Genomic DNA, 24,388 nt, shown 5'->3' with positions numbered 1-24,388 from the left:
AGCTAGAGAAGCCCATGCTGCCTCCTCTTGCCAGGCTCTGCTGTCCTCAGTGTGCAGACAGGAACCTTGCTCATGGTTTCCTCACTACTCATGATCCTTATCAGATGATGTGATCAGAGAATGAACATCACTTCTCAGAATCCACAGTGAGGAGTCCAAATAGCACACAGGCTCTAGGCAAGCAGAACACAGAAAATAGTCTTTATTTTAGGGCAATGGACCTTGGCAAAGCTGCTGCTGCTGCTGCTTCTGCTTCTTCTTCTTCTCCTCCTCCTCCTCCTTCTCCTCCTTCTCCTTCTTGTTTTTCGAGAGACAAGGTTTCTCTGTGTAGCCCTGACTGTCCTGGTCCTGGAACTCACTCTGTATACCAGGCTGTCCTCACTCTACCTCCCAAGTGCTGGGATTAAAGGCGTGCCCTGCCACCATGCCAGGCTCTGGCTTCATTTTCTTATCTCTCTGCTCCCTGAGCTGGGTGGAGAAGGAGGAACTGGTCCTCTTGCCACAGATGGCCCCCATGCTGCTATTAAGCACCCCCAGAAGCCCAGCCATCATTTTTTTGTTGTGGGACTTTTTTTGTTTGTTCATTCATGTTTTCTTTTTAAGGTTTATTTTGTTTATATGAGTTACTGTAGATGTCTTCAGACACATCAGAAGAGGGTATCAGAAGCCATTACAGACGGTTGTGAGCCAACATGTGGTTGCTGGGAATTGAACTCAGGACCTCTGGAAGAGCAAATAGCGAGTGCTCTTATAAGACCACTGAGCCATTTCTCCAGCCCCCTTGTTCATTCATGTTTGTGACAGGGTCTCTCTACATAGCTAAGGCTGACCTCAAACTCATGATGTGATCTAGGCTGGCCTCTAGCCCCCAACATGGCTGTACACCATCAGACCCAGCTTCTGGGCCTCTTACTGTTCTCTCATCTTGCCAAGAATCTCAGTGGGCAAAGATACCATAGTATTAGCAACACTGTAGGAAACAAAGAATGCTTACTTGTTTATCTGAGATGGGGCTTCTCTACGTAGCCCAGGTTGTCCTGAGGGTGACTATGTAAATGAGGCTGACCTGCGTCTGTCTCCAGTGTTGGGATTAAATGTGTGCTCCACCACTGCTCGGTGGAAGACGACCCTCTTAGGATCCAATAACCAGCTGAGCCGGAGCCACATTTCTGGGACATTTGTTCCTCAGTCAAGGATAAAGGAGAGAGACAGTCCTAGGTCAACAGTCATGGTGTATAATTTTGAATAGCCCCTCCCCCCATTTCATACTTCCTCCTCTTCCCTTTCTCTTAGAAGCAACAGGGACTTGCCAAGCCTGACTCCTGGCCTTTTGGAAGAGTCTGTGAGACCTTAGTAACTGATGAGGTCGAAGCATTCCTGGGTCCCTGGATAGCATTCCTAATGTCCCTGGTGGCCTTTTTTGGACACTCACCCCATCATCCAGCCCCGGCTGGGGCCAGCAGACCTAGAGCCCGGTTGAAGAGGGAGGTCTGTCTACTCAGCTAGTTTCATGGCGGCCTGGGCCTGACACTGGGGAGAAAGGAGTTAAAGGCAGGTCCCAGGATCACAGGGACCGGGAAGTTCCGGTGGCCCAAGCTGGAGAGCTCAGGGAGACCAGCTGAGAGAGTAGTTTGGGACAGAAAGGGAGGCGGTACCAGTCATACCAAGCGGCGCTTCACCCCCATCAATGCTTGGCACACACTGGTAAACGCCCCCCACCTCCACCCCAGCCTCAAGGCCGGTTTCCCCTTAGTCCCCTGCAGGCCGCCCTCATCCCAGACTAATCGGAGGACAGCAATCGAGCCCCTCCACGTTCTGGAAGCCAGCGGGGCTCCGCCACTCGGCCATTGTCTGCGCGCAGCCGGTTGAGGGGCTCGAGGGGCGGGGCCGCGGCGCGGGGCGGGAGCGAGGGAGGGGCGGGGGGAGATGCTGAACCCTCAGGGGCGGAGGCGGCGGCGGCGGCGGCCGCAGAGAGCACAGCGCGAGCAGGGAGGGCAGCAAGGCGGCGAGCGTGCAGCCGGAGGTCCAGCTGGGCGACTGCACCCGGTGCTGGCTGCGCGACGCTGCGCTGCTCTGGGCTCGGACGGCCTCTCCCATGCGTTGAGGGCGCCCGGTTGGGCCGGGAGGGCGGCCGGACCGGAGGATCCTCTCCATGGTCCAGAAGAGCGGCATGTCCCGGGGCCCTTACCCACCTTCCCAAGAGATCCCTATGGAGGTCTTCGACCCCAGCCCACAGGTAAGGCGAGGTGCCAGGCCCGAGGGAAAGGACCGCTCCTGCGGATCTTGGGGTCGGCTTGGAAAGCCCCGGGAAGGAAAGGGTTATATGCCCCGCGTGGATGGGAGAGGGGTGTCTGCGCGACCCTCCATTCTCGAGGGTTAATGATCGATGGACTATTGGCCCGAGTCGGGTTGCGGTGCTGCGGAGCGGAGAGGAGGCGGGTGGAATGCCTGTCAACCTCGCCTCCAGGTCTCCCCCGCGTCCAGGTTCCTGCTGCTGGGGTACTGGCTCCAGCAGGCTGACAGCGGGGATGCTGATGGGGGTTGGGGGGAATCCAGGCCTTGAGAAGCGGAGTTGGAGGGAGGCTGGAGAGCGAATCAGGCGAGGGGGGCGACGCAGAGCACGTTTAGGGGCGCTAGTGGGTGTGGGTGGGGCGGGGGTAGTACTGGGAAAAGGCCGAGACGATGGTCAGAGGGCGTTGCCAACAGGCCTTCGAAGGCTCAGACATTGGCTTTCGAAGGTGGAGAAGAGATCAGCTCTGGGAGGCCCTCCCCTAGTCACCTGGTCTCCGTCCCTCTCTTGGATGTTTCCCTACTCCCAACACCCACATTAGCTTACCCCACCCCCTGCCCCAAGGGGTGGGAGCCTCCAAAGTTTGGAAAGTTGGATGGGTGCCACCTCACTGTCTTGGAGTGGAGGTCGCCGTTTTACCTGGGGGAGGGGCGCTGCCCTCTAGCACGTTCACTTTTCCTATGTGCCTGGATTATTCCTAGGTAGGGGCGTTCTTGGGCATACAAGGTCCCCCTAGAATGACCAGCAGGGTATGTGGTGGCCATGCCAGGGGATTTCTCTAGGACTTGTCCTTCTCCAAGGATAGCATTAACTCTTGCATTGCTGTGGCCAGCCTGGAGCAACTGTAAGCAACATGATGTGGTTGATGGGTGTGTATGGGGGGGGGGGTCAGGTCAGACCTAAAAATACTTCGTCTCTCCACCCCAGGCCCCTTGGAGTCTGGGAGGCAGCTGACTGATGCCTTCCTTTCAGCTGTCCCCTGTCCCTCTGAAGGCCACTCCCTTTGCCCAGCTGGGGCGAGGTAGTGTGTGAAAGAGTCTTTTTTTTTTTTATTTAAACTTTTTTCATTTATTTATTTAATGTGTATGCGTGTATCCATGTGGAGGTTGATTTTTACTTCCTGCTACGTGAGTCCTGGGAATCGAACTCAGGTCATCAGATTTGGAGGCAAGCCCCTTTACCTGCTGAGCTGTCTCACTGGCCCCGCGTGAAAGTGTCTTGAGGTTCACTGTAGGATGCTCTTAGGTCTGTAGAGAGCCTCAAAACTAGTTTAGCTGTATGCCCAGTTTTAAAGAAGGAAGGAGGATCATAGAATATTCAGTCCTATTATTCGTGTGTGTGTGTGTGTGTGTGTGTGTGTGTGTGATAGAATCTTATATAGTCAAGGCTGGCCTTGAACTTATGATCCTCCTGCCTCTACCTCCAAAGAGAATCACAGGTGTGAGTCACTATGCCTGGCTCATCAACTTCCTTGTCACCAGGTCTCAGGAGCCAGAGCCTGCAGTGTGGCTGAGGTGCCTCTAGGCTCTTTGGTCAAAGAAAGTCTGGGATAGAGGTTAGGGGCAGGAGCTTTTGGGCATTCTGCCCATCCTGTACTGGGCAAGGGCCAAGAATATGAAATATGAGTGTGTGTGTGTGTGTGTGTGTGTGTGTGTGTGTGTGTGTGTATGAGAGAGGGGGGACACAAAAGCAGCTCCCATATAGGAAGCAAAGAGACATTCAATGCCATAACTTTGGCATATGAGAGGTCAGGCAGGATCCCCCACCCCAGTTAGAGCCCACTAAGAGAGATTAACCATCTTACCTGGTACTGGCAGGAGTATATGTCCTAGTCTCAGCTTGGGGTGGGGCCAAAGGGCCTTTAGATGGATGGAGCAGGGTTAGCACGGTGGGGATGGGGCATGGGCAGTAGCAGCTGGCGTGGGAGTAAAGTGGATCCTTCCTTGGGGAGGAATATAAACACTGATTGCCAGGACGGAGGCTGAGAGAAAGTTCTGCTAGGGTGGAGGCAGAGTGCGAAGCTGAGCCTACTCCGAGGCACCGGCCACAGGTTGGGTGTTTAGTTTCTCAGACGTGGCTGTCCTCTACCTCCTCCCTGTTTTCCTTCCTCAGAAACGTGTCTTCAAGCGCTGAATGTCTTTCCCTCCCTACTCAGGGGCTCAGGGGAGGAACCAAGCCAGGCCCTGGGTTGCCTCACTCGCCTCCTCTCTCTGGGGGCACAACACACACTCTGCCCCCTCAGCTCCAGATGCAGGGGAGAGGACATCCCCCTCTCTTCCTCCATCCCCCCCCCCCAGCACTGCAGGCAGCCTCTCCCTTCCCCGGAGGCTGCTGCAGCCTGCCCAGCATCTTAATTAGCTTTGCTGCCTAATGAGCCTCCCGTTCCTCGGGCCTTCTGCTTCTCAGCCTTCTGCGTGATTTGGGGGATTCCTGTGTGTGCATCCCAGGCTCGCTTGCAAAGCTTCCTCATGGTGTCTGTTGTCTGGGCATTGTCAGTGAGGTAGAAGACCCTCTTTCCTTTCAGGCTGGCCACCTCTATGGAGAAGCTGAGGACAGGGGTGGGGCCAAGCAGAGCGTCCCCAGGCTAGGCTGGCTGTATACAGCAGCAGCCCTGGTAGGAGGTGAACTAGGAAAGCATCTTTCTGATTTGACTCTGGTTCCTTCCCCACCTCTCCAGGGCAAGTACAGCAAGAGGAAAGGGCGGTTCAAAAGGTCAGATGGGAGTACGTCCTCGGATACAACATCCAACAGCTTCGTCCGCCAGGTAACCTAACCGGGAAGAGGGCTTGGGAGACGCCACCGGTTGGTGCAGGCTGGCTTGCGACTTTCTCCAGGCACCTTTTCTTCTGTCACTTGTCACCTACCTGGAACCACCACGCCCCGCCACCCTGTGACCTCTCTGCACCCACTGCTTCCGCCTCTCCTCCAGCACCAGCTCCCAGCCCCTGCTGCCTGCCCCTGCTGCCTGCCCCTGCTGCCTGCCTGCGTCATCTCATTCAGGGACAGCCTGGCCTGCCTCCTCCTGGCTTGCTTTGGGCTGTCACCCACTCCCCCTGCCGGCTGTCTGCTTCCACGTCCTCCCCCAGAAACTGTGATGGGGTGGGGCTGAGGCAGGTGCCTGGAAATAAGCTGAGATACCGGGCCCTAGTGAGGGATGGGTCAGGGAACAGATTCTCTCCACTTCCAAATATGACTCCTTTTAAATATGCACAGAGAGAGAGAGCAAGATGTGGGATAAGGGGTGTTTTATTTTAGAGGGATGTAGCCTGCATCCCTAGCTGAAGTTGGTGCTGACAGTAGTTCTCTGGGCCCTCATGCTGAGCTGGGAAAACTGCCACTTCCCTCTCTTCCCTCAACCCCAGGCCATCTTAGGCTGGGGAGAGGCAGTGAGGAGGCATGTGGTTGCTATGACTACTGAGCATCTCAACAAAGACTGGTACCCAAAAAAGGCAAGAGGGGCTGGGGATCAGAGAAGAAAAGGAGTGTGGCTAAGGAGATAGTAGACAGAGCGTGAGAGGGCAGAGGACACTTGGTAGGAAGAGCCCCTGGGGCGAGCCCTGCCGGGTCCAAGCCGACTGAACTGAGTACTTCCATTTTTTTATTATTATTAATTTATTTTTTACACTCCATATTCCATCCTCCCCCTCCCCCACCCCCCACCCCCTGAGTACTTTCTTTTTGATTCTTCTCTCTCTTGAGTTTTTCACGTGTGAGCCCAGGCTTAGCTCCAGATACTGAAGGGAGGTTTTGATCTGAGTGAGTCTAAAATACCCAAACAGATCTGAAGTTCTTTCCTTAAGCATTCCTTTATCCCTGCTGTTCCAGAGCTGGCCAGTGCCAGGCCTAGAAGCAGTGATACCACCCTCCTGTGGTTGAGGCAGAGAGAGCCTTCAGTTTCCCCCTTGTCAGCCAAGGGCTTAGACCCCCACAGGTTCCCATCCTTCTTCCCAGCTCCCCAAGTCCTACCCCCAGTAGGTGGCGGGAGTGGGGGGCAGACCTTGCCACATCTCTGAGCTAAATATACCCTAGCAGTTTGCACATGTAGCAATTCTGCTTGTAACCTGAGCTCCTGGGGGAACCGGCTGTGGGGGCCACCCCTAGGCCGGCAGGGCCCAGGCACTGAGGGCGCCGGGATGGAGGTGCCCAGCCGGACCCTGGTAGTGGTGAGCTGGGGATGGGGCAGGTGGTGGGTGGGTGGAAGAACCCCTCAGACTGCTGAGGAGGGCCTTTCTCCCAGCTCATCTCTTCGTTCCTTTCCTCTTTCCTGTCTCCCATTTCTGGTTGTGTGTATGTGCGTGTATGCATATGTGAATCTGCTGGGGTCAGGGGGTGTCTCTGTCTCTCTGGGCATCTGTATTCTTGTTTTGGGGGACTCTGTAACAAGGGGGAATGAGGGCTCTTTTGCTTCTCCCTCCCCCTGGTTTTGTGTCTCTCCAGCTTTAATTAGTGACTCAAATCTCTAGCTTCTCGTTCCCAGGATTTTCCCTAGGAAGGTAATGCCTGTATCACCTGATGATTTGGGGAGAAGTAGGTCTTGGCCTCCGTCTCCCATGCCAAAGCTATGGACAGTCCTATCCAAGTGACTCTTTCCTGCCCTCAGGAGAGATAGATCCCTCACATACCTGTAACTCTGCGTCTTCTCCATATCCCCTCCCACACTTGTCTGCCACCCCCTCCCCTCCAGAAGTCGCACCACATCCATGCATCCTGTCCTCTGCCACCCTTTGCCTCCCACCGTCAGGGACATAGACCTCTGGATCACCCTTGGTGACTCAATTGTTCACACCCAGCACACACGGTGGAGGACATCTTCCCAAGCGTACTTTTTGTATTCCCAAATAGACACACACACACACACACACACACACACACACACACACACGTCTGCACACTCATGACCAGTGCTATACACATCTGTATAGCTTCCATGTGTCTCACACGTATGTGTGTCTGTACCAGAGTCCTTGGCACTCTGGGATGGTGACTGTGGTCTGCATTGGGTTCCTGTCACACTCAATCTTCACAACTTGACTTTACCCTGCAATCTAGCAGTCTAGTGTCAGGGCAGAGACCCGATCCATCTTCTGCTCTCCCCTCACACCTCCTGCTGAACTGCCCTGAATACCATAAGGCAGCTTGGGGTTGCCTTAGAGTAGCCCTATTCAGGAACTCCCAGCTAGAGAGGAGGAGGGGAGGTGGTGTCTTGCTCCCCTGATCCTCAATCAATGATTTTGGTGGCTCTGTCATTCCAACAGACCACCCATGGGCAACCGTGAGGATTCAGGCTTAAGAAGGTGGCTACAGTCCCTGGAAAGGATGGCGTTGAGTTTCTGCTATGCCTCCTCGGCCATTCAGGGGCAGGGCAGAGAAGGAGGAGCTGGGAGTTAGAGTCATCCCCTGGCACTCCTCCCTTGTGCTGTGCCCCTATCAGGTTCCCACCCCTCCCAAGCCCCAAGCAGCTGTCATTAGACCTGCCTTAACCTCCAGCTGGCTGTTGTCACCTTTCCTAGGGTCACACTCATCCCACAGGCCTGCAAACTTTGACCCCTGGTAGCACCTCTATGTGGTCCCAGGAGCCATGAGAAGTGGTGCTGGCCTTCATCTGGTCCCCTCTGCTTTCAGGGCTCAGCAGAGTCCTACACAAGCCGACCATCAGACTCTGATGTGTCTCTGGAGGAGGACCGGGAAGCCTTAAGGAAGGAGGCAGAGCGCCAGGCCTTAGCCCAGCTCGAGAAAGCCAAGGTGAGACTAATGATGGTTGAGGACCTGCGCGTGTTATCCTCATCCCCGCCCCCTCCCTCCATCCCGAGAGAGCCTGGGCAGACTCTGTCAAGTTTTGGACCAGTTGCTTACAGAGGTCTGTCCCTGTGTCTTTCCCCTGTGAAGAAAGTATTTGGGCTGTGCTAGATTCTTCTTTCTCATGCAGCCTTCAAAGTGTCTGATGCTATTTCCATAGCTTGATAAGTGATGGACTTGCTTCTTCCTGGGTTAGGGATATGGCTCAGTGTGGAGTGCTTGCCCAGCTGGCACAAGGTCCTGGGTTCAATCTCCAGCACCACAAAGAAAACAAACCTACTTTCTACAATCAAACAAACATTCTAGACTGGAACCCAGCCATGGCCATTGTTTGTCCTAGAGCAAAGTCTGTTTATGTGGCCCATACTTGCCTTGAACTTCAGTGCTCCTGATTCAGTCTTCAGAATATGTCCAGCTTCTAAACCTGGTCCCTGCACGCACGCACGCACGCACGCACGCAGGCATGCACGCACGCACGCACGCACGCACGCACGCACACCCATTCACGCTTATGGGATTGATCTTAAGGAGTTGTTCCTACCAGGTGAGTGCTCTATCACTGAGGGATATCCCCAGTCCCCTCCCTGTTTTTTCAAGACAGGGTTTCTCTGTTTAATAGTCCTGGCCATCCTGGAACTCACTCTGAAGACTGGGGTGGCCTTGAACTCACAGATCCTCCCGCCTTTATCTCCCAAGAGCTGGGATTTAAGGGATGTGCCACCAGCCCTTTTTTACGGAGGGGGTTTACATTTTTTAAAATTGCCGAGTGGTGGTGGCACACACCTTTAATCCCAGCACTTGGGAGGCAGAGGCAGGCAGATTTCTGAGTTGGAGGCCAGCCTGGTCTACAAAGTGAGTGCCAGGACAGCCAGGGCTATACAGAGAAACCCTGTCTCAAAACCAAAAAAAAAAAAAAAATCACCCTTATTTGGGGAGGGGGAAAGAGACCGTGCATGCTGTCCTGGACACACTACATCAGAAGACAAGCTGTGGAACACTTCTCTCCTCCTACCGTGGGGTCCAGTCCAGGTGGCAGGCTTGGCAGCAATCTCCTTTACATGCTGAGCCGCCTTACTGACCCTTTTCTTTGATGTTTGAAACAGGCTCTCATTCTGTAGCCCAGGATGTCCCAGAATTTACAGCAATCCTCCTGCCTCAGCTTCCCAAGTGGTGGAATTATAGACTGAGGCACCACATATGGCTGGTGGAGCTCTGTGTGTGTGTGTGTGCACTTGTTTGCACATCTGTTTATGATGTACGCATGTGTGTGCACTTGTATGCGGCAGTGTGGGCCAGAGGTCAGTGTTAGGTGTTTTCCTCGATTGTTCCTTACTGGTCCTGGAGCTCCATTTTGACTGACTAGTGTGCCCAGCCTGGATCCACCTATCTCTGCTTGTGAAACCCCAGTGCTCAGGTTCCAGATGTGAACCTCTGTTCCTGGCCTTTACATATGTACTAGGGTGTTTGTCTAGTGGTGGCACGTGGCCACCTCAGGAGAGGATGACAGCTAGGAGAGGTCTCAGGGCTGATCTCTGACCACGCCTGCCCCCCAGCACACAAGTACTTTACCCACCGAGCCATCTCACAGCCATTATGGTTCCCGTTTGCCACTTTTCCATGACACCATAAGGTACACAAAACAATGGACCTGATGCTCTAGAGGCACCAACAAGGTTAAGTGTCAATTCCCAGCAACCACATGGTGGCTCAAAACCATCTATCATGTGCTCTGATGCCCTCTTCTGGTGTGTAGATGTACATGCAGAATAGAGTATTCATATATCTAAAATGGGTAAGTGAATCTTAAAAGAAAAATTTTGCTTTATTTATTTGTTTTGAGACAGGATGCCCTCTTCTGGTGTGTCTGGAGACAGCTGCAGTATACTCATAAAAATAAAATAAGTTAAGAAAACAAAGTGTACTACCACTCAGGGCCTCAATATCTATCTATCATCTCTCTATCTATCTCTCTCTCTATCTATCTATCTAGTACTTATGTGTATGTCTGTATGCTAAGCATATGCAGATGACCACAAAGGCCAGGAGACAGCATTTAAAACCTAGAACTGGAGTTACAGTCCATTGTGAGCCACTTGATGTGGGTGCTGGGAGCCACCCCGTACCTGTCATCATCTGTGTCTGTGCTTACATCACAGCTCGTCACTGAGCTGAGAAGTGTTATGGACATCACGGGGAGGTTACACTGGATGAGTGATCAGCTCAGACGTGATTTGAAGCTCAAGGCTCCTGAAGAATGGCAGCCTGGACTGGGGATGTAGTTCAGTTGGTATAGTGCTTGTCCATCGTAGATTTGGCCCTGGTTTCAATCCTCAGCATCACCAAACCAAACCAACCAAACAACCAAACAAAAAAAAACCCAGGCTTGGTGACCCATGTCTGTAATCCCAGCAGTGGGAGGTAGAAGCAGGAGGAGAAATCCAAGGCCATCCTTGGCCACATATTGGGTTCAAGGCAAGCCTAGCCCACATGAGACCTTGTCTCACATCTAAAAAAGAAAAAGGGGGTGGGGCCCTGGTAAAGTTGCTCAGTAAAAGCACTTGCAGGGCAGGCTTGACCACCAGAGTTTTATTTCTGGGACCACAGTGACAGGAGAGAACTGGCTCCTGACCAGATAGCTACCGTGGCACAAACACGCCCACGACCTGCCTCTCTCATGCACACAGGCACACACATACACGTTTATTTATTTCATGTATGTGAGCACACTGTCGCTGTCTTCAGACACACCAGAAGAGGGCATCGGATCCCATTACAGATGGTTGTGAGCCACCATGTGGTTGCTGGGAATTGAACTCAGGACCTCTGGAAGAGCAGCCAGTGCTCTTAACCCGCTGAGCTATCTCTCTAGCCCCTAGCTTCCATTTTCAAATACTTAAAAAATTATCTTGCGCCGGGCATGGTGGCGCACGCCTTGAATCTCAGCGCTTGGGAGGCAGAGGCAGGCGGATTTCTGAGTTAGAGGTCAGCCTGGTCTACAGAGTGAGTTCCAGGACAGCCAGGACTGCACAGAGAAACCCTGTCTCAAACAAACAAACAAAAAATTATCTTGCATTTGTATGTTTGTTCTGTATGTCATGACGTACATATGGAGGTCAGAGGCCAACTTGTGGGAGTTGGGTCTGACCTTCCACCATGTTAGTCCTGGGGACTGGACTAAGGTTCTCTGTCACACTTGGTGGCAGATACCTTTACAGGCTGAGCCGTCTCCTCCCAGCCCTGAATTCTAGCCTTTCTTAGTTTTCTTTCTTTCTTTTTTTTTTTTAAAGATTTTATTTATTTATTTATTTATTTATTTATTTTTGGTTTTTCGAGACAGGGTTTCTCTGTGTAGCCCTGGCTGTCCTGGCACTCACTTTGTAGACCAGGCTGGCCTCGAACTCAGAAATCCGCCTGCCTCTGCCTCCCGAGTGCTGGGATTAAAGGCGTGTGCCACCACGCCCGGCTTATTTATTTATTATATGTAAGTACACTGTAGCTCTCTTTAGGTCTCATTACGGATGGTTGTGAGCTACCATGTGGTTGCTGGGATTTGAACTCAGGACCCCCAGAAGAAGAGCAGTCAGTGCTCTTAACCACTGAATTTCTCTTGAATTCATTAGTGTGTGTGCACTTAGGTGTGTCTGGGCATGGTGCTGTATGTGTGAGCGTGTACATGCTGCCACACACGTATGGCGGGCAGAGGATGCCTGTATAAAGTCAGCTCTCTCTGTTAGGTTCTGGGATCAAAACAGATTGCCAAGCTTGTACCAAGAGCTGCTAGCTCTTGAGCCGCCTTCCCAGTGCCCCACCCGTCGCTTTTGTATTGTAAAAGTTACAGGAAACCACACAAGCCATTCAGTATACATTTTAATGAATAATTTACAAAGCAAACAACCACACAGCCACTATCCCAGTCAAAGAGGGTACTGTTGGCTGCAGCTCTCCGCTTTCATCCACCTCATGTGTCCCCTCTAGACCAAACCAGTGGCTTTTGCTGTTCGGACAAATGTTGGCTACAATCCGTCTCCAGGGGATGAGGTGCCTGTACAGGGAGTGGCCATCACCTTTGAGCCCAAGGACTTCCTACACATCAAGGAGGTGGGTGCAACACTTGGCACCGGGAGTGGGGCGAGGGTGGGACATTAGTGGTGTATGGGAGGGATGCCAAGAGAGGGGGCTAGTGGGAAAAAGCTGCCCAGCTGAACGCAGCTGGCCTGAGTCTGCTGTGCACCCTTAGGCAAATCTCTTCACCTCTCTGAGCTCAGTGAATTTTCATTAGTTGGTAATGCCTAAGTCGCAGAGAGGCTGAGAGGGCTTGTGAGCCCTGGGCCCCTGTGCATGTGTCTGCTTTCCTACCCACAGCATAAATCTCAGGAAGGCAGGAGCCTTCCTACCTTCTCTCTAAAGGAGGGTGGTCGATGGTCACAGAGGGAATTGGGAGGATCTTATCAGAGGATGAAGCCGGGGGCGGGGCTTCTTTGGGGGAGCTGTTTACTGGCAGGGTTGGCAGCCTGGGGGGTCTCCCTAGAAGGTAGCTATGGCTCCCATCTCCAGTCTCTCCCTCTTGGGCTCTTGTTCACAGAAGTACAATAATGACTGGTGGATTGGGCGGCTGGTGAAGGAAGGCTGCGAGGTTGGCTTCATCCCCAGCCCGGTCAAACTGGACAGCCTTCGTCTGCTGCAGGAACAGACCCTGCGCCAGAACCGCCTCAGCTCCAGGTGTCTGCCGAGGGGGTGGGGAGGACACTTGCTACCCCTCTTGAGGCCAGCAGGGGAGGGGGGATCCTCAGAGCTAATCCTTGACCTCCAGGGCTCGCCCATGGCCTGAACGGGTGGGTGGGTGGGTTGGAGAACTACCCAGCATGCATCGCGTGAGCACCGAAGTTCCCCCCCACACCCCCCACGGGCCCCACGCCCACCTTTGCTCATCAGTTCCTTTGCTTCTCTGCCCACACAGCAAGTCAGGTGACAACTCCAGTTCCAGTCTGGGAGACGTGGTGACTGGCACCCGCCGCCCTACACCCCCTGCCAGTGGTAAGAGCGGCCTGCAACCCAGGGGAGGGAGAGTTTTTCCCCCGGTGGGGTGGTCTCTCCCAGGGGTGGCCCCTCCTCCCTGCAGTAAGAGGTACCCCAATTCTGAGTCCCCCAAACACATGCAGTAGTACCCCTCCATTAAGGATAGGCTATCCTCCGAGCTGAGTCTGTCATGTCTCTCCTGTCCCTCTCTGTGGTAGCTCCATCTCTCTGCCTTCCCCCATACCCCCCATCTCCCATCCATTCTCCTAGCCCCGTTCCATTCACTTCTTCTTTCTTTCTTCCCCATCCCATCCTTGTGTTCTGCGCTGTGTCTCTGTGCTCATCTCCCTCCTCCTCTCCCTTCACCTCCTTCCTGACTGGTCCAGGTAATGAAATGACTAACTTTGCCTTTGAGCTCGACCCCCTAGAGTTAGAGGAGGAGGAGGCAGAGCTAGGGGAGCACGGTGGCTCAGCCAAGACTAGCGTGAGCAGTGTCACCACGCCGCCACCCCACGGCAAGCGCATCCCCTTCTTTAAGAAGGTAATTCTGTCTGGTTTCCTGTGAGGGGAGTCAGGACCCAGCTCTTGGCAAAGAAAAGAGGCTGGAGTGGTCCAGATGTGGTCCATTCTATACAGCAAGCCTGTGGGCTTTCTGCCCAACTGGATGTACGGGGCTGGGCTGGGCTGGAACCATACCTCTCTTTATAAAACCCCATTCCCCAATTCCTCAAGAAGAGGCAGCTCTTGCTTCGTCTAGTAATAGACATACCCAGTTTTGTCCTCATGACTAATGTAGGCCCTGCTCTGAGTTCATTCATCTGCCCTGTTCCAACTCTGAGTGAATAGATGTCCAACAGCCTCTCCTAGATACAGAACAGGCAATCCTTAAAATATACAGGAAGATAAACAATGGACAGAGGGTGGGCCCTGGATTAGGGGCTTCCAATGTCTCTAGCTCTTTTCAGAGCTATATCTGGAAGGGCAGGAGGCTTGACTCACTAGTCTCAAGTCCACTGGATGACTGTCTGTCCTGCCTCCAGCCTCCAAGGCCACCTTTGGCTCCCCTGTGGCACGGGGTCCCATCCCCTTTCTGGCTCTGTCTGTCACTAACACGCATGCCTGTTATTTTTCTTGGTCTACCCGCTCTCTTGCCCCTTCTCCTGTCCTGGCTCCTTCCTGGCCCTCTACCCCTGCCTGGTGCCTTCCCCTCTCTCCTCCCCTTCCCCTTCCTGGCAATCTCTGGACCCAGCCAAACAGAAGCAGAAATCGGTGAGTATGGCAGCTTTCTGTGTCTGCCCCACTGGGGATGAGCTGGGGAGGGGCTTCTAACACCTGTTTCCAGACCTTTCTCCCTTTACCCTCCTTCCTGGTCCTGCCTGGCCATCCCCCACTCCCAATCCTCTGACACCAACATTTGGGCTCTGGGGTCAGAGGGAGGAAAGGCTGCATGGGGAGCCTAGAACTTGGGGAGAGGGGCTGATAACATCTGTACTTTGGGGTTTCCCTTCCCTGCTTCCCTCCCAGACAGAGCACGTGCCCCCCTATGACGTGGTGCCTTCCATGAGGCCCATCATCCTGGTGGGACCGTCACTCAAGGGCTATGAGGTAGGAGCTCTAAAGGGCAGTTCACCCAGACGGGCCCAGACCTCCAGAGTGTGCAGATATTCCAAAGGGTCCCATGTCCCCAAAGCTCATTATCCCTTCAGAGAAAACCCTTAAGGGGGCCTGACCCATGGGAAGTCCATTCAGGAGGGCCCAGTCTCCCAAGGAAAATTCTTAAGAGTCCTTTTGGAGATGCCATGTAAGAGACCGGTGGAATCAGGCTGCATCGGAGGCCCTGGCTCCTGAGGAAGCTCCCACCCTTCTAGAGACCCCTTCATCTCAAGAGTTTCAAAAGGTGGAAAGGGAGGATCCTGGTACCCAGCAGGCGGACCTCTTGGGGGTGTGGTTCAGAGCCTGACTTCCGCTCTAACCCCTGCATGACAGGTGACAGACATGATGCAGAAAGCGTTGTTTGACTTCCTCAAGCATCGGTTTGATGGCAGGTAGGACCCTGAGAGGTGACTCGCCACCTGACTGTGGCTCCTTCCATCCACTTGGGGATACACAAGGGACCACCACTCTGGGATTCTTAGACAGAGACAAGGGTGGCAGGCCTGGAGCCAGTGAGTGGACAGTATGTTCTTGCCCACCCAACCCTTGACCCCTTCCCTGCCCGGTCCTCCAGGATTTCTATCACCCGAGTAACAGCTGACATTTCCCTGGCCAAGCGCTCGGTCCTCAACAACCCCAGCAAACACATCATCATTGAGCGCTCCAACACGCGCTCCAGCCTGGGTGAGCTGCCCGCCTCCTCGCCCTTCCCCTCCCGGGCTGTCAGGGTGGGTGGGATTCGAGGTGCTGGGGAAGTGTCCCTTCTCTCCATTGCCTCCTGGGGGAACCTTACGATCCCCTCCCCGTCCCTGTGCCCCAGCTGAGGTACAGAGTGAAATTGAGAGGATCTTCGAGCTGGCCCGGACCTTGCAGCTGGTCGCTTTGGACGCTGATACCATCAACCACCCAGCCCAGCTCTCTAAAACATCGCTGGCCCCCATCATTGTTTACATCAAGATCACATCTCCCAAGGTGGGTGCAGGAGACTGGTTCTTATGGTGGACACGGTCTACCAGGATTGTTCTGGAGACGGGGTGCATGGGTCATGATGGGGTGACTTATGTCCTAGACTCATGGAAATCGGAACTACACAACCTGATATGGGTGGAAAGAGTCGGGTGTGCTGTGCCTTCTGTGGATTCAATATTATAAATGTTATTAGGGTTTTACAGGTCAATCTCATCTTCAAACTTCCAGTCCATCGTTGGGTCAGAAAAATGAAAGAACATGGTATAGTTTGTTCCAGTGTTCCACCCAGCTGTGTGGTGGTTGGAAAGTTTTGACCTTCTAGTGTCAGGCTGTACAAACTTGCTCCTGCAGAATTTGACACAGAGGGTAGTGGTAAGGACCCCAGGAACTTTCTCCTTCCTTCCTCCTTTAAAACAATTTTTCTTTTGATTCTTGTTAATTATGTATATATGTGTGAGTATGTGCATGTGAGGCCAAAGGCAGAGAATCTCCCTGGAGCTGGAATTTCAGGTTGTGAGCTGTCCCACAAGGAGGCTGGGAATCAAACTTGAGTCCTAACCACTGAGCCAGTCTTTCCTTTGCAAGGCAGGGTTGCCCTGTGTAGTTTGAACTTGCTAACCTCTGCCTTAGCCTGCCAAGTACTGGCATTCAGGCGTGTGACGTACTCCTGGCTCCACGAACTTCCCTTTGAAGATGCTAGTGGATTCGAGAGACACGGGGGAAGGATTTAGGTGAAGGGTTTGTTCTAAAGAACCCTGCGCCATTTCCTTAAGCTTCCCGAGCCCTTGATTTCCATTGCTCTATAACTGTTAGGATGGGGTTTATATCCCTGAGGGTGGAGACATTGCAAAGATCAAATGAGGTGATGGATGCAGAAACATTCTGTGGCCTAGAAAGTATTGGAGGTTCCGCTTCCTCCACCGAGCTTATGTGGGCGTGGGCTCGAGTGCCTGGGTTTCCTGCCCTGGGCTGTCACTTAGCCTTAGCGTTACTGTGTTCTCCTGGAAACTCATGTAACATCTCTGTGCCCTAGTTTCCCCATCTTCTGCCTAGTCACGCTTTGGTGATCACTGTGAAAACTTAGTAAATGCATTAATTATGTAAAGAGCCTGGTGCCCACGCTGGTACCATATTCTTTCTGTTAGCTTTGTTTCCAGCTTTTAGGACAGGATCTCAGTAGCTCTGGCTTCTAATTCACTGTGCAACTAAGGATGGTCTTGAACGTTTGACTCCCAAGTGCTAAGAGTTCAGGCACATGCTAGCATGTTCGGTTGGTTTGGTTGGTTTGGTTTGGTTTTTCTGTGTAACATTCCTGGCTGTCCTGGAGCTCACGCTGTAGACCAGGCTGGCCTCGAACTCAGATCCTCTGTCTCCCCAAGTGCTGAGATTAAAGGTGTATGCCATCGCCCCCTGGTTCACCATGCCCAACTTTTTATGTTGATTCTGGGGTTCAAACTCTGGTCTTCAGGTTTGGGAGGCAAACACTCTACCAACTGAACTACTAGTGATCTTGAACCTCTGGTCTGCCTAATTCCACCTCCTCCATTGCTAGGAACCAAACCCAGCGTCTCTCTCGTAAGTGTTGAGCAAGTACCATGGCACCAAGCTATACCTCTAGTCTGATTTTATTTTATTTCAATGGATGAATTTTTGCTCTCATTTTCATTAGCCAAGACTGGCCTCACCCCCCAGCCCTCCCGCTTCCGACTCCTGAGTACTGGGATGACTGCCATTGTGTTCAGCTCTGACTTTATTTCATTATTTTTGCTTATGGCTTTGTTTGACACAGGGTTTTATACTGTGTAGCCCTGACTGGATTTAAACACACTCTGTAGACCAGGCTAGGGTTACAGAGATACTCTGCCTCTGCCTCCTGAGTTTGAGGACTAAAGGTGTGCACTACCACCTGGGCCTCTCATGTCGATTTTTAAGATAAATTTTAAGCTCACATATACAGAGTGAGCCCCTGGATTCAGTTCTCAGCACACACTTAACAACAAATCTTATGCCTTCATTCCTTTTAAGACAGCATGTGTTTTTTTGTTTTGTTTTGTTTTTTAAAGATTTATTTATTTTATGTATGAGTACACCGTAGTTGTCTTCAGACACACCAGAAGAGGGCATCAGATATTACAGATGGTTGTGAGCCACCATGTGGTTGCTGGGAATTGAACTCAGGACCACTGGAAGAGAAGTTGGTGCTCTTAACCACTGAGCCATCTCTCCAGCCCCCAGCATGTGTTTCTTAAGGCCAGGAGCTTTCTGGGAGTGAGTCAGGAGGATCGGAAGTTTGGGTCAGCCTCAGCTACATTATGAGTTCATGAACAGCATGGGCTTGCCTCAGTGCCTCCTCCCATACCCTATGTTATCTAAAAATGGGGTGCACACCTTTAATCCCTGCACTCAGGAGGCAGAGGTGGGTGGATCTCAGTGAGTTCAAGGCCAGCTGATCTTCGTATCAAGTTCCAGGCCAGCTATAATTACATAGTGAGACCCTGTCTTAAAAAACCAACCAATCAAAAAAGCCCATATTCAGCTTTTTAAAAATTGTCCCAATAATTCCCCCTTATGATACCATTTCCCATAACCCAGTATCATACTGTGTGTCTTTTTCTGCCCTTTTTCCTTCTTTTTTAAAGAATGATTTTTTTTTTTTACATGCATTAGTATCTTGCTTGCATGTTTGGCTGTGTCAGATCCCCTGGAACTGGAGTTACAGACAGCCATGAGCTGCCATGTGGTTGTTGGGATTTGAACCTGGGTCCTCTGAAAGAGCAGCTAGAGTGTTCTTAACCACTGAGCCATTTCTTCAGGCCCACTTGGAGTCTTCTTTATATGGAGTAGCTCTTTAGCTTTCTTTAGATTTTTATGACATTGGTGGTTTGCAGTAGTATAGGCCGACCATGTTGTAGACTGCCTCTCTGTTGGAGTTTCATGTCCCTCCATAGCTGAATTTAGTTTGGGGATCAAGTTTAACTTGATCATGTGAAGAAGCTACTCAGGAGAATAGACAGGAGGGAGCAGACTGCCTGCCAGTGCCAGGGCCTGTTGGATACCAGTCTGGATGATATAGCAAGTCCTCACCTCAAACACCAGCAGCCTTGGAGCAAGGCTAGTATCCAGCTTTTGTTCATATGGAAAAGAGAGAGTGAGACTGGAGGATTAGAATAAAGTCTGTAGACAAGGTGTGTGTGTGTGTGTGTGTGTATGAGTGTGTTGCATGAATATTTGAGTATGTGCTCGTGAGTATGTGCATGAGTGTGTGAGAAAGTGTGTGTGTGTGTGTCTGTCTGTCCGTGTGGCATGTTGCCCTAAGCCTGGGCCTTGTGTCATGGACACAGAGCTTGTGATCTCATTCTGGCAGAGATGCTCAGGGCAGAGAATCATGGAACATTCCACCGCTCTGACTCTGACTTCCCACCGGCTCCAAGCAGAATCTGCCTTTTAGACTTGGGTCGTTGCCCGTGCCCTTCTAGCTCTCTCTCTCTTCCCCTCCAACAGGTACTGCAGAGGCTCATCAAATCCCGAGGGAAGTCTCAATCCAAACACCTCAATGTCCAAATAGCAGCCTCGGAGAAGCTGGCACAGTGTCCCCCCGTGAGTGCTCAGACCCAGGGGAGGGAAGGGAAGGTGTCTTTTTGGGTTCTCCTGTTTCCTTCAGCCTGCATGGAAGACAGCACTTGGGCCAGGTCCTTGAGTAAAGAGGGATGCCTGATTGGCCAAATGGCTCAAATACTCCCTACTGCGTGCCCAGCCATGGCCTGATTTCCCTATCCCTAGAATGAGAGGGAGTTGGGCTGAGTTCGGTCTTTTGTAGGTCTAAGTGTCCTTTCCTTGGGCCACATCCAGAGGCCTTTTAACCTTGTCCTTCAACCCCCTTGACTCCACCCACTGCACCCAGGCCACACCTTCAACCCTTGGTCACGCCCCCGCTCATCCCAGCCCCGCCCCTAACCCCACCTCCACAGGAAATGTTTGACATAATCCTGGACGAGAACCAATTGGAAGATGCGTGCGAGCACTTGGCCGAGTACTTGGAAGCCTACTGGAAGGCCACACATCCGCCTAGCAGCACGCCACCCAATCCGCTGCTGAACCGCACCATGGCTACCGCAGCTCTGGCTGCCAGCCCTGCCCCCGTCTCCAACCTCCAGGTACAGGTGCTCACCTCGCTCAGGAGAAATCTCAGCTTCTGGGGCGGGCTGGAGGCCTCACCGCGGGGAGGCGACGCGGTGGCCCAGCCTCAGGAGCACGCCATGTAGCCGATGTCCCTCCGGTCTTTCCTCCCACCCTGGAGTGCAGGGAACATGAGGAAGGAAGGGAAGAGCTTTATTTTGTAAAAAACGTGGTGAGCGGCAGCGTCTGGTGTCTGTGGTTTTTGGTGGGACTGGGGACTGGCTGGTGCTGCCTCCCTGGGACTGGTCCCTTAGGACTGCATCTGCTATCTGTTGGACTTGAGGCCTGATGGGGACCCCATATAAGTCCGGGCGCTAGGAAGAAAATCTCAGGAAGAAGAATAGGCTGTTCATTGGACTCTACAGCCTTTTCTTTTTGTTGTTGTTGTTGTTGGTTTTTGGAAACACAGTTTCATTCTGGCAGTAGCTGGCCTGGAATTTCCAGTGTTCCAGACTGGCCTCAAACTGGAGGCAATCCTCCTGCTTCAGCCTCTTGGATGCTGGAATTACAAGCTAGCACTACAGCAGTCAGCTCCATGTACCCACGTTAGATCTAACAGAGTGGGAGCCATCGAATCCAGAGAACTTGCCTTTCCCCAGCATCCCTCAATCTTTGAGGGACCCAAGCTGGATCTATGAGCTAAGCTGTACCTTCCTTCCACCGTCTCCCAGGGAAACAGAGTCCAGGAAAGGCTCTCCTCCCACGGAGCCACAGCCCATCTCTGAGCCCACACCGATAAGAGTATGGTCTGGCTTAGAGCCAAAACACCATGAAGTCATTCTAGACTGCTGCATCTCAAGTGGGTTTTCAGCAACAGAGCTCACTTGTTCGGTGAAGCTGAGCCGTCCTGGATCTACTCATGGGGAGCTGGGGGCCTAGCCTCCCCTTCCCAGCCTCAGGGACCGCAGCCTTCTTTGCCCCCACCCCACTCTGCCAGAAAACAGCTCTGGGAGGCAGTTTGGAAACTGGTGTTGTTTTGCAATTCCCATCCCGCTTTAACCAGGAAATGGTACTACAGAGAGGATCACACACCATGAGATGGCTGGAGCTGTCAGCCACTGGTGATGAGGGCATTGGGCCACCTTGTGGTCTCCAGCTGTGGGTGTGGAGCTAGGGTAGAGACGTGGAGTCATTCGCCCTCTTCAAACTGGCTGCTTTGAGTGCTTTATGTGGGGCCGGTGGGCGGGGGAGGAATCCTTCAACCATGGAGGCTCAGGGTTAGTCTAAGGAAGAAGTGTGGGTTTCTCGAAGACTATGGCTGAGGTCTAAGTGTGGGCAGAGGAAACTGGGGGGTGGGGAGGTCAGTGAGTTCGAGCTGAAATCTCAGTATATTGGGAAAATTGGAGCAATTGACTAACCCAAGCAACGACTAATGAGCGGCAGTACTAATGAGCTGTTAACGATGATTAACCCAGGAAAGCATTAATAACATGCACTGAGGAAGCGGTGACTAATTATTCAGGGCTCCTTACCATGGTTACTAGGACAGTTCACGCTCAGATGAAGTTGGGTGCCTTCAGGCTGCTAGAGGGAGGAGCAAATGGCCTATGGCATGCCCTCAGGCTCAGCTCTAGAGCCACGCCCTGCTCCTGGGTGCCCCTCCTCTAGAGCCAGCGCCCTCCAGGAGCCAGGCTGGTGTCTTGGCACTATCACTAACCTGCCTTGCTTTGTGTTTTTCTCACCCCTGCCTGATCTGCATGGTGCGTGCCGTCTGTCTGCTAACCAGGGACCCTACCTTGCTTCCGGGGACCAGCCGCTGGACCGGGCCACTGGGGAACATGCCAGTGTGCACGAGTACCCCGGGGAACTGGGCCAGCCCCCAGGCCTTTACCCCAGCAACCACCCACCTGGCCGGGCAGGCACCCTGCGGGCGCTATCCCGCCAAGACACCTTTGATGCTGACACCCCCGGCAGCCGAAACTCTGCCTACACGGAGCCGGGAGACTCGTGTGTGGACATGGAGACAGACCCCTCAGAGGGCCCAGGGCCTGGAGACCCTGCAGGGGGAGGCACACCACCAGCCCGGCAGGGCTCCTGGGAAGAAGAAGAAGACTATGAGGAGGAGATGACCGACAACAGGAACCGGGGCCGGAATAAGGCCCGCTACTGTGCGGAGGGTGGTGGGCCGGTTCTGGGGCGCAATAAGAATGAGCTGGAGGGCTGGGGACAAGGCGTCTACATCCGCTGAGAGGCAGGGGCAGTTCGGGGAGAGGAAAGGCTCTGAGCTCGGGGAGGGGAGGGGAGGGCAGAGGGGCACACCACCCAAGATGTGTCTTGCCTCCAGGGGGCGCTGTGTCCCTTGTTTTCAGATGCCTTTGCTCAAAGCTTGGGGTTTCTTTGGTGGTAATTATCCCAGCTCCTGGGAGGTCCTTAATCCCCAGCTGTAGGTTTTTCCCTAAACTGCTGTAGGTGGATGGGGGAATGCTTACTTTCTGAAGTGCCCCCTTTCCCCATCTTTGGGGGCTCTCTCCCTCCCAGAGAAAAGGTGCACTTCCTCAACTCTTTCTACTCGGGGCTGTAAGCGAAGGTCTTAAATCGGGGTGGGGGTGGGGGCTTCTTCTACCAACACAGGGGTACTTGGGAAGGGTTGGGTGCTTTTCCTGAAGAGAGCCCGCTGAATCTTCCCCAATCCCCCAGACCCGGGATCCCCCACCATGTCCATTCCATAACAGAACAGTTTCCTAGCAGCATTCTCTGGTGGGTGAAAGGCACGGCTTGGAAACCCTTGGGGAGCAGAGCTGGGTGCAGGCTGCTGGGCATCAGTGCGCACTCTCTGCCCTCCATGGTCATAGCAAGAAAGCAGGTCCTAGAACCTTGAGGAGTGAGCAACTCAAGATGCTGCCCCCCTCCCTCCACCCCTTGCCTCCCCCAGGAATGAGCTTTGTCTACAGCATACCCTGCCTGCTGCCATCAGGAGAGAGGGGCCCTCTGCATCTGAGCCCCACATCTCCGTGCCACCTGGGTGTGGAGACCATGAATACTTTGTGGTCCACCTCATTCTAAACCAAAAAAACTGCTCCTTCACCGTCATCCTGAGGCCCCAGGGGACAGGCTCTATGTGTTGGTACCCGTGAGATGACCACCATCCAGGGGCTTCCTAAGGACCTTGGGTCTCCCCTAGGGGTCTTGGTTGCTGCTGCTTCTCTGTATTTGCCTCTTGTGACCCTGTCCTTCCCCAGTGTCCACTTTCTCCAAGAGAGGCCATGGTAACCCCTCTCCCCTGGGGTTCCCTTAGCCTCAGCATCCCTAAGAGTCCAGCAGCCCTGCCCCCTCCCCAGCATCACAGCTGGTCCAGAGAGAGCCGATTGTGCCAACAAGGACTGGGCCCTGCCCAGCTGCCCACCTCAGGGATGGGCACCTCACGCCTGTCTCGCCACCTCCTGTGCCAATGTTGCCCCACCCTCCTGGGGGGTGGGGTGCAGCTTCCACTAACAGGTTAGAAGATAGCACTGCCCGACCTTTCGCTCCCCGCCCCAGTCTACTGTCCTGTGCCCATCTGTCTGTCTGTCTGTCTGTACTCCTCTAGGAGAGATATTTTGCCACATATAAAACCGCAGTTCTGTCCTTTGCGGCCACCTACTGAGCCTGTTTTCTTTGTTGTCACCACACTTTGTCAGCCCTTTAGTCTCACTCTCTCTCAGTGGTGAGGGTGGGGACCTGTTGGGGATCAAGGGGGAGTGCAGGCAAATGCTCCACCCCGGGGGCCTTTGAGGCGAAGGAGAGATGGTACTTTGTTTTGCTGCTTCGGGATTGTCTGCAGGTGTTCCTCATTCAGCCACAGGCTCACGCCAGCCATACCTGTTTCTTCCCTGCAAAGGGGGCGGGGGGGGGGGCTGGGNGGTCTCAAGCCTCTCTGGTTCACATCTTAAAGACACATATTTTGTTTTTATTTACTTATTTCCCCTTTCTACTCTGACCTCCCTGTGCCCTAGCAGCTCCTCACTAGGGAAAGGTCAACTTTGGCTCCTCTGGATCTCAGAGGTTTGCCTGGATCTGCCTCCTGACTGCTGGGATTAAAGACACCACACACTTAGCACCCAGCTTGGTGTGTGTGTGTGTGTTATTTGTTCACCTCCTCCCGAGACAGGGTGTCACTCAGTACACTCAGTAGACAATGCTCACCGGAGTTCCCATGTATCTCCAGCTGCGCTGGGATTACCTCAGCATCCCCAGATGCTGGGATCACAGCTGTGGGTGAACTAGCATGCCAGGAAATTTTATTTTGGGACAGGTTTACAATGTAACTCTTGACTGACCTGGGACTCTGCATGCAGCTGAGGTGGGACTCAAACTCATAGCAACTCTCCTGCCTCACCCTCCTGAGTGTCTGTGATTGCAAAAGTTACAGATGTGCTATCACACGGGTCCTGAGAGCTTTGGAGCTGGGGAGGTTTTCCGCTGGTGTGAAGAGGTTGGAGAGACCAGGCCCCCTGAGACATGTGAGAACAAAATAAGCAGGTGGCAGGCCCCTCCTTGTCACCAGCTGCC

General features: G+C 53.2%; 1 protein-coding gene across 3 annotated transcripts; it reads left to right on the top strand.

Moving 5' to 3' along the window:
• The first annotated feature begins 1,958 nt into the window (after positions 1 to 1,958).
• Cacnb1 (calcium voltage-gated channel auxiliary subunit beta 1) lies at positions 1,959 to 23,482 on the top strand. Of its 3 annotated transcripts, none has more exons than XM_021175437.2 (14): positions 1,959 to 2,236; positions 4,968 to 5,054; positions 7,913 to 8,032; positions 12,062 to 12,184; positions 12,669 to 12,805; positions 13,044 to 13,120; positions 14,352 to 14,371; positions 14,627 to 14,707; positions 15,089 to 15,147; positions 15,330 to 15,439; positions 15,576 to 15,727; positions 19,226 to 19,321; positions 19,693 to 19,878; positions 21,627 to 23,482. In XM_021175437.2, the coding sequence occupies exons 1-14, from the start codon at positions 2,153 to 2,155 to the stop codon at positions 22,086 to 22,088; spliced, it is 1,794 nt and encodes a 597-aa protein (XP_021031096.1). In that variant the 5' UTR covers positions 1,959 to 2,152; the 3' UTR covers positions 22,089 to 23,482. The 3 variants fall into 3 exon arrangements, with proteins under 3 accessions (XP_021031096.1, XP_021031095.1, XP_029339893.1); XM_021175436.2 differs by lacking the exon at positions 14,352 to 14,371 and adding an exon at positions 13,489 to 13,643; XM_029484033.1 differs by lacking the exon at positions 21,627 to 23,482 and having other exon boundaries at positions 19,693 to 20,082.
• Positions 23,483 to 24,388: the final 906 nt, after the last annotated feature.

The sequence above is a fragment of the Mus caroli genome, chromosome 11, assembly GCF_900094665.2.
Source record: "Mus caroli chromosome 11, CAROLI_EIJ_v1.1, whole genome shotgun sequence".
NCBI classification, from domain to species: domain Eukaryota; kingdom Metazoa; phylum Chordata; class Mammalia; order Rodentia; family Muridae; genus Mus; species Mus caroli.
Note: the sequence above shows the minus strand (reverse complement) of the source record. Positions and strands in the feature narration are given on the sequence as shown.

Coding starts and splice junctions, on each gene's coding strand:
- Cacnb1 (XM_021175436.2), top strand. CDS start 2,153: ATGGTCCAGAAGAGCGGCATGTCCCGGGGCCCTTACCCACCTTCCCAA. Junction 5,055..7,912: donor CCAACAGCTTCGTCCGCCAG/GTAACCTAACCG, acceptor CTCTGCTTTCAG/GGCTCAGCAGAGTCCTACAC. Junction 15,440..15,575: donor CAACACGCGCTCCAGCCTGG/GTGAGCTGCCCG, acceptor CCTGTGCCCCAG/CTGAGGTACAGAGTGAAATT.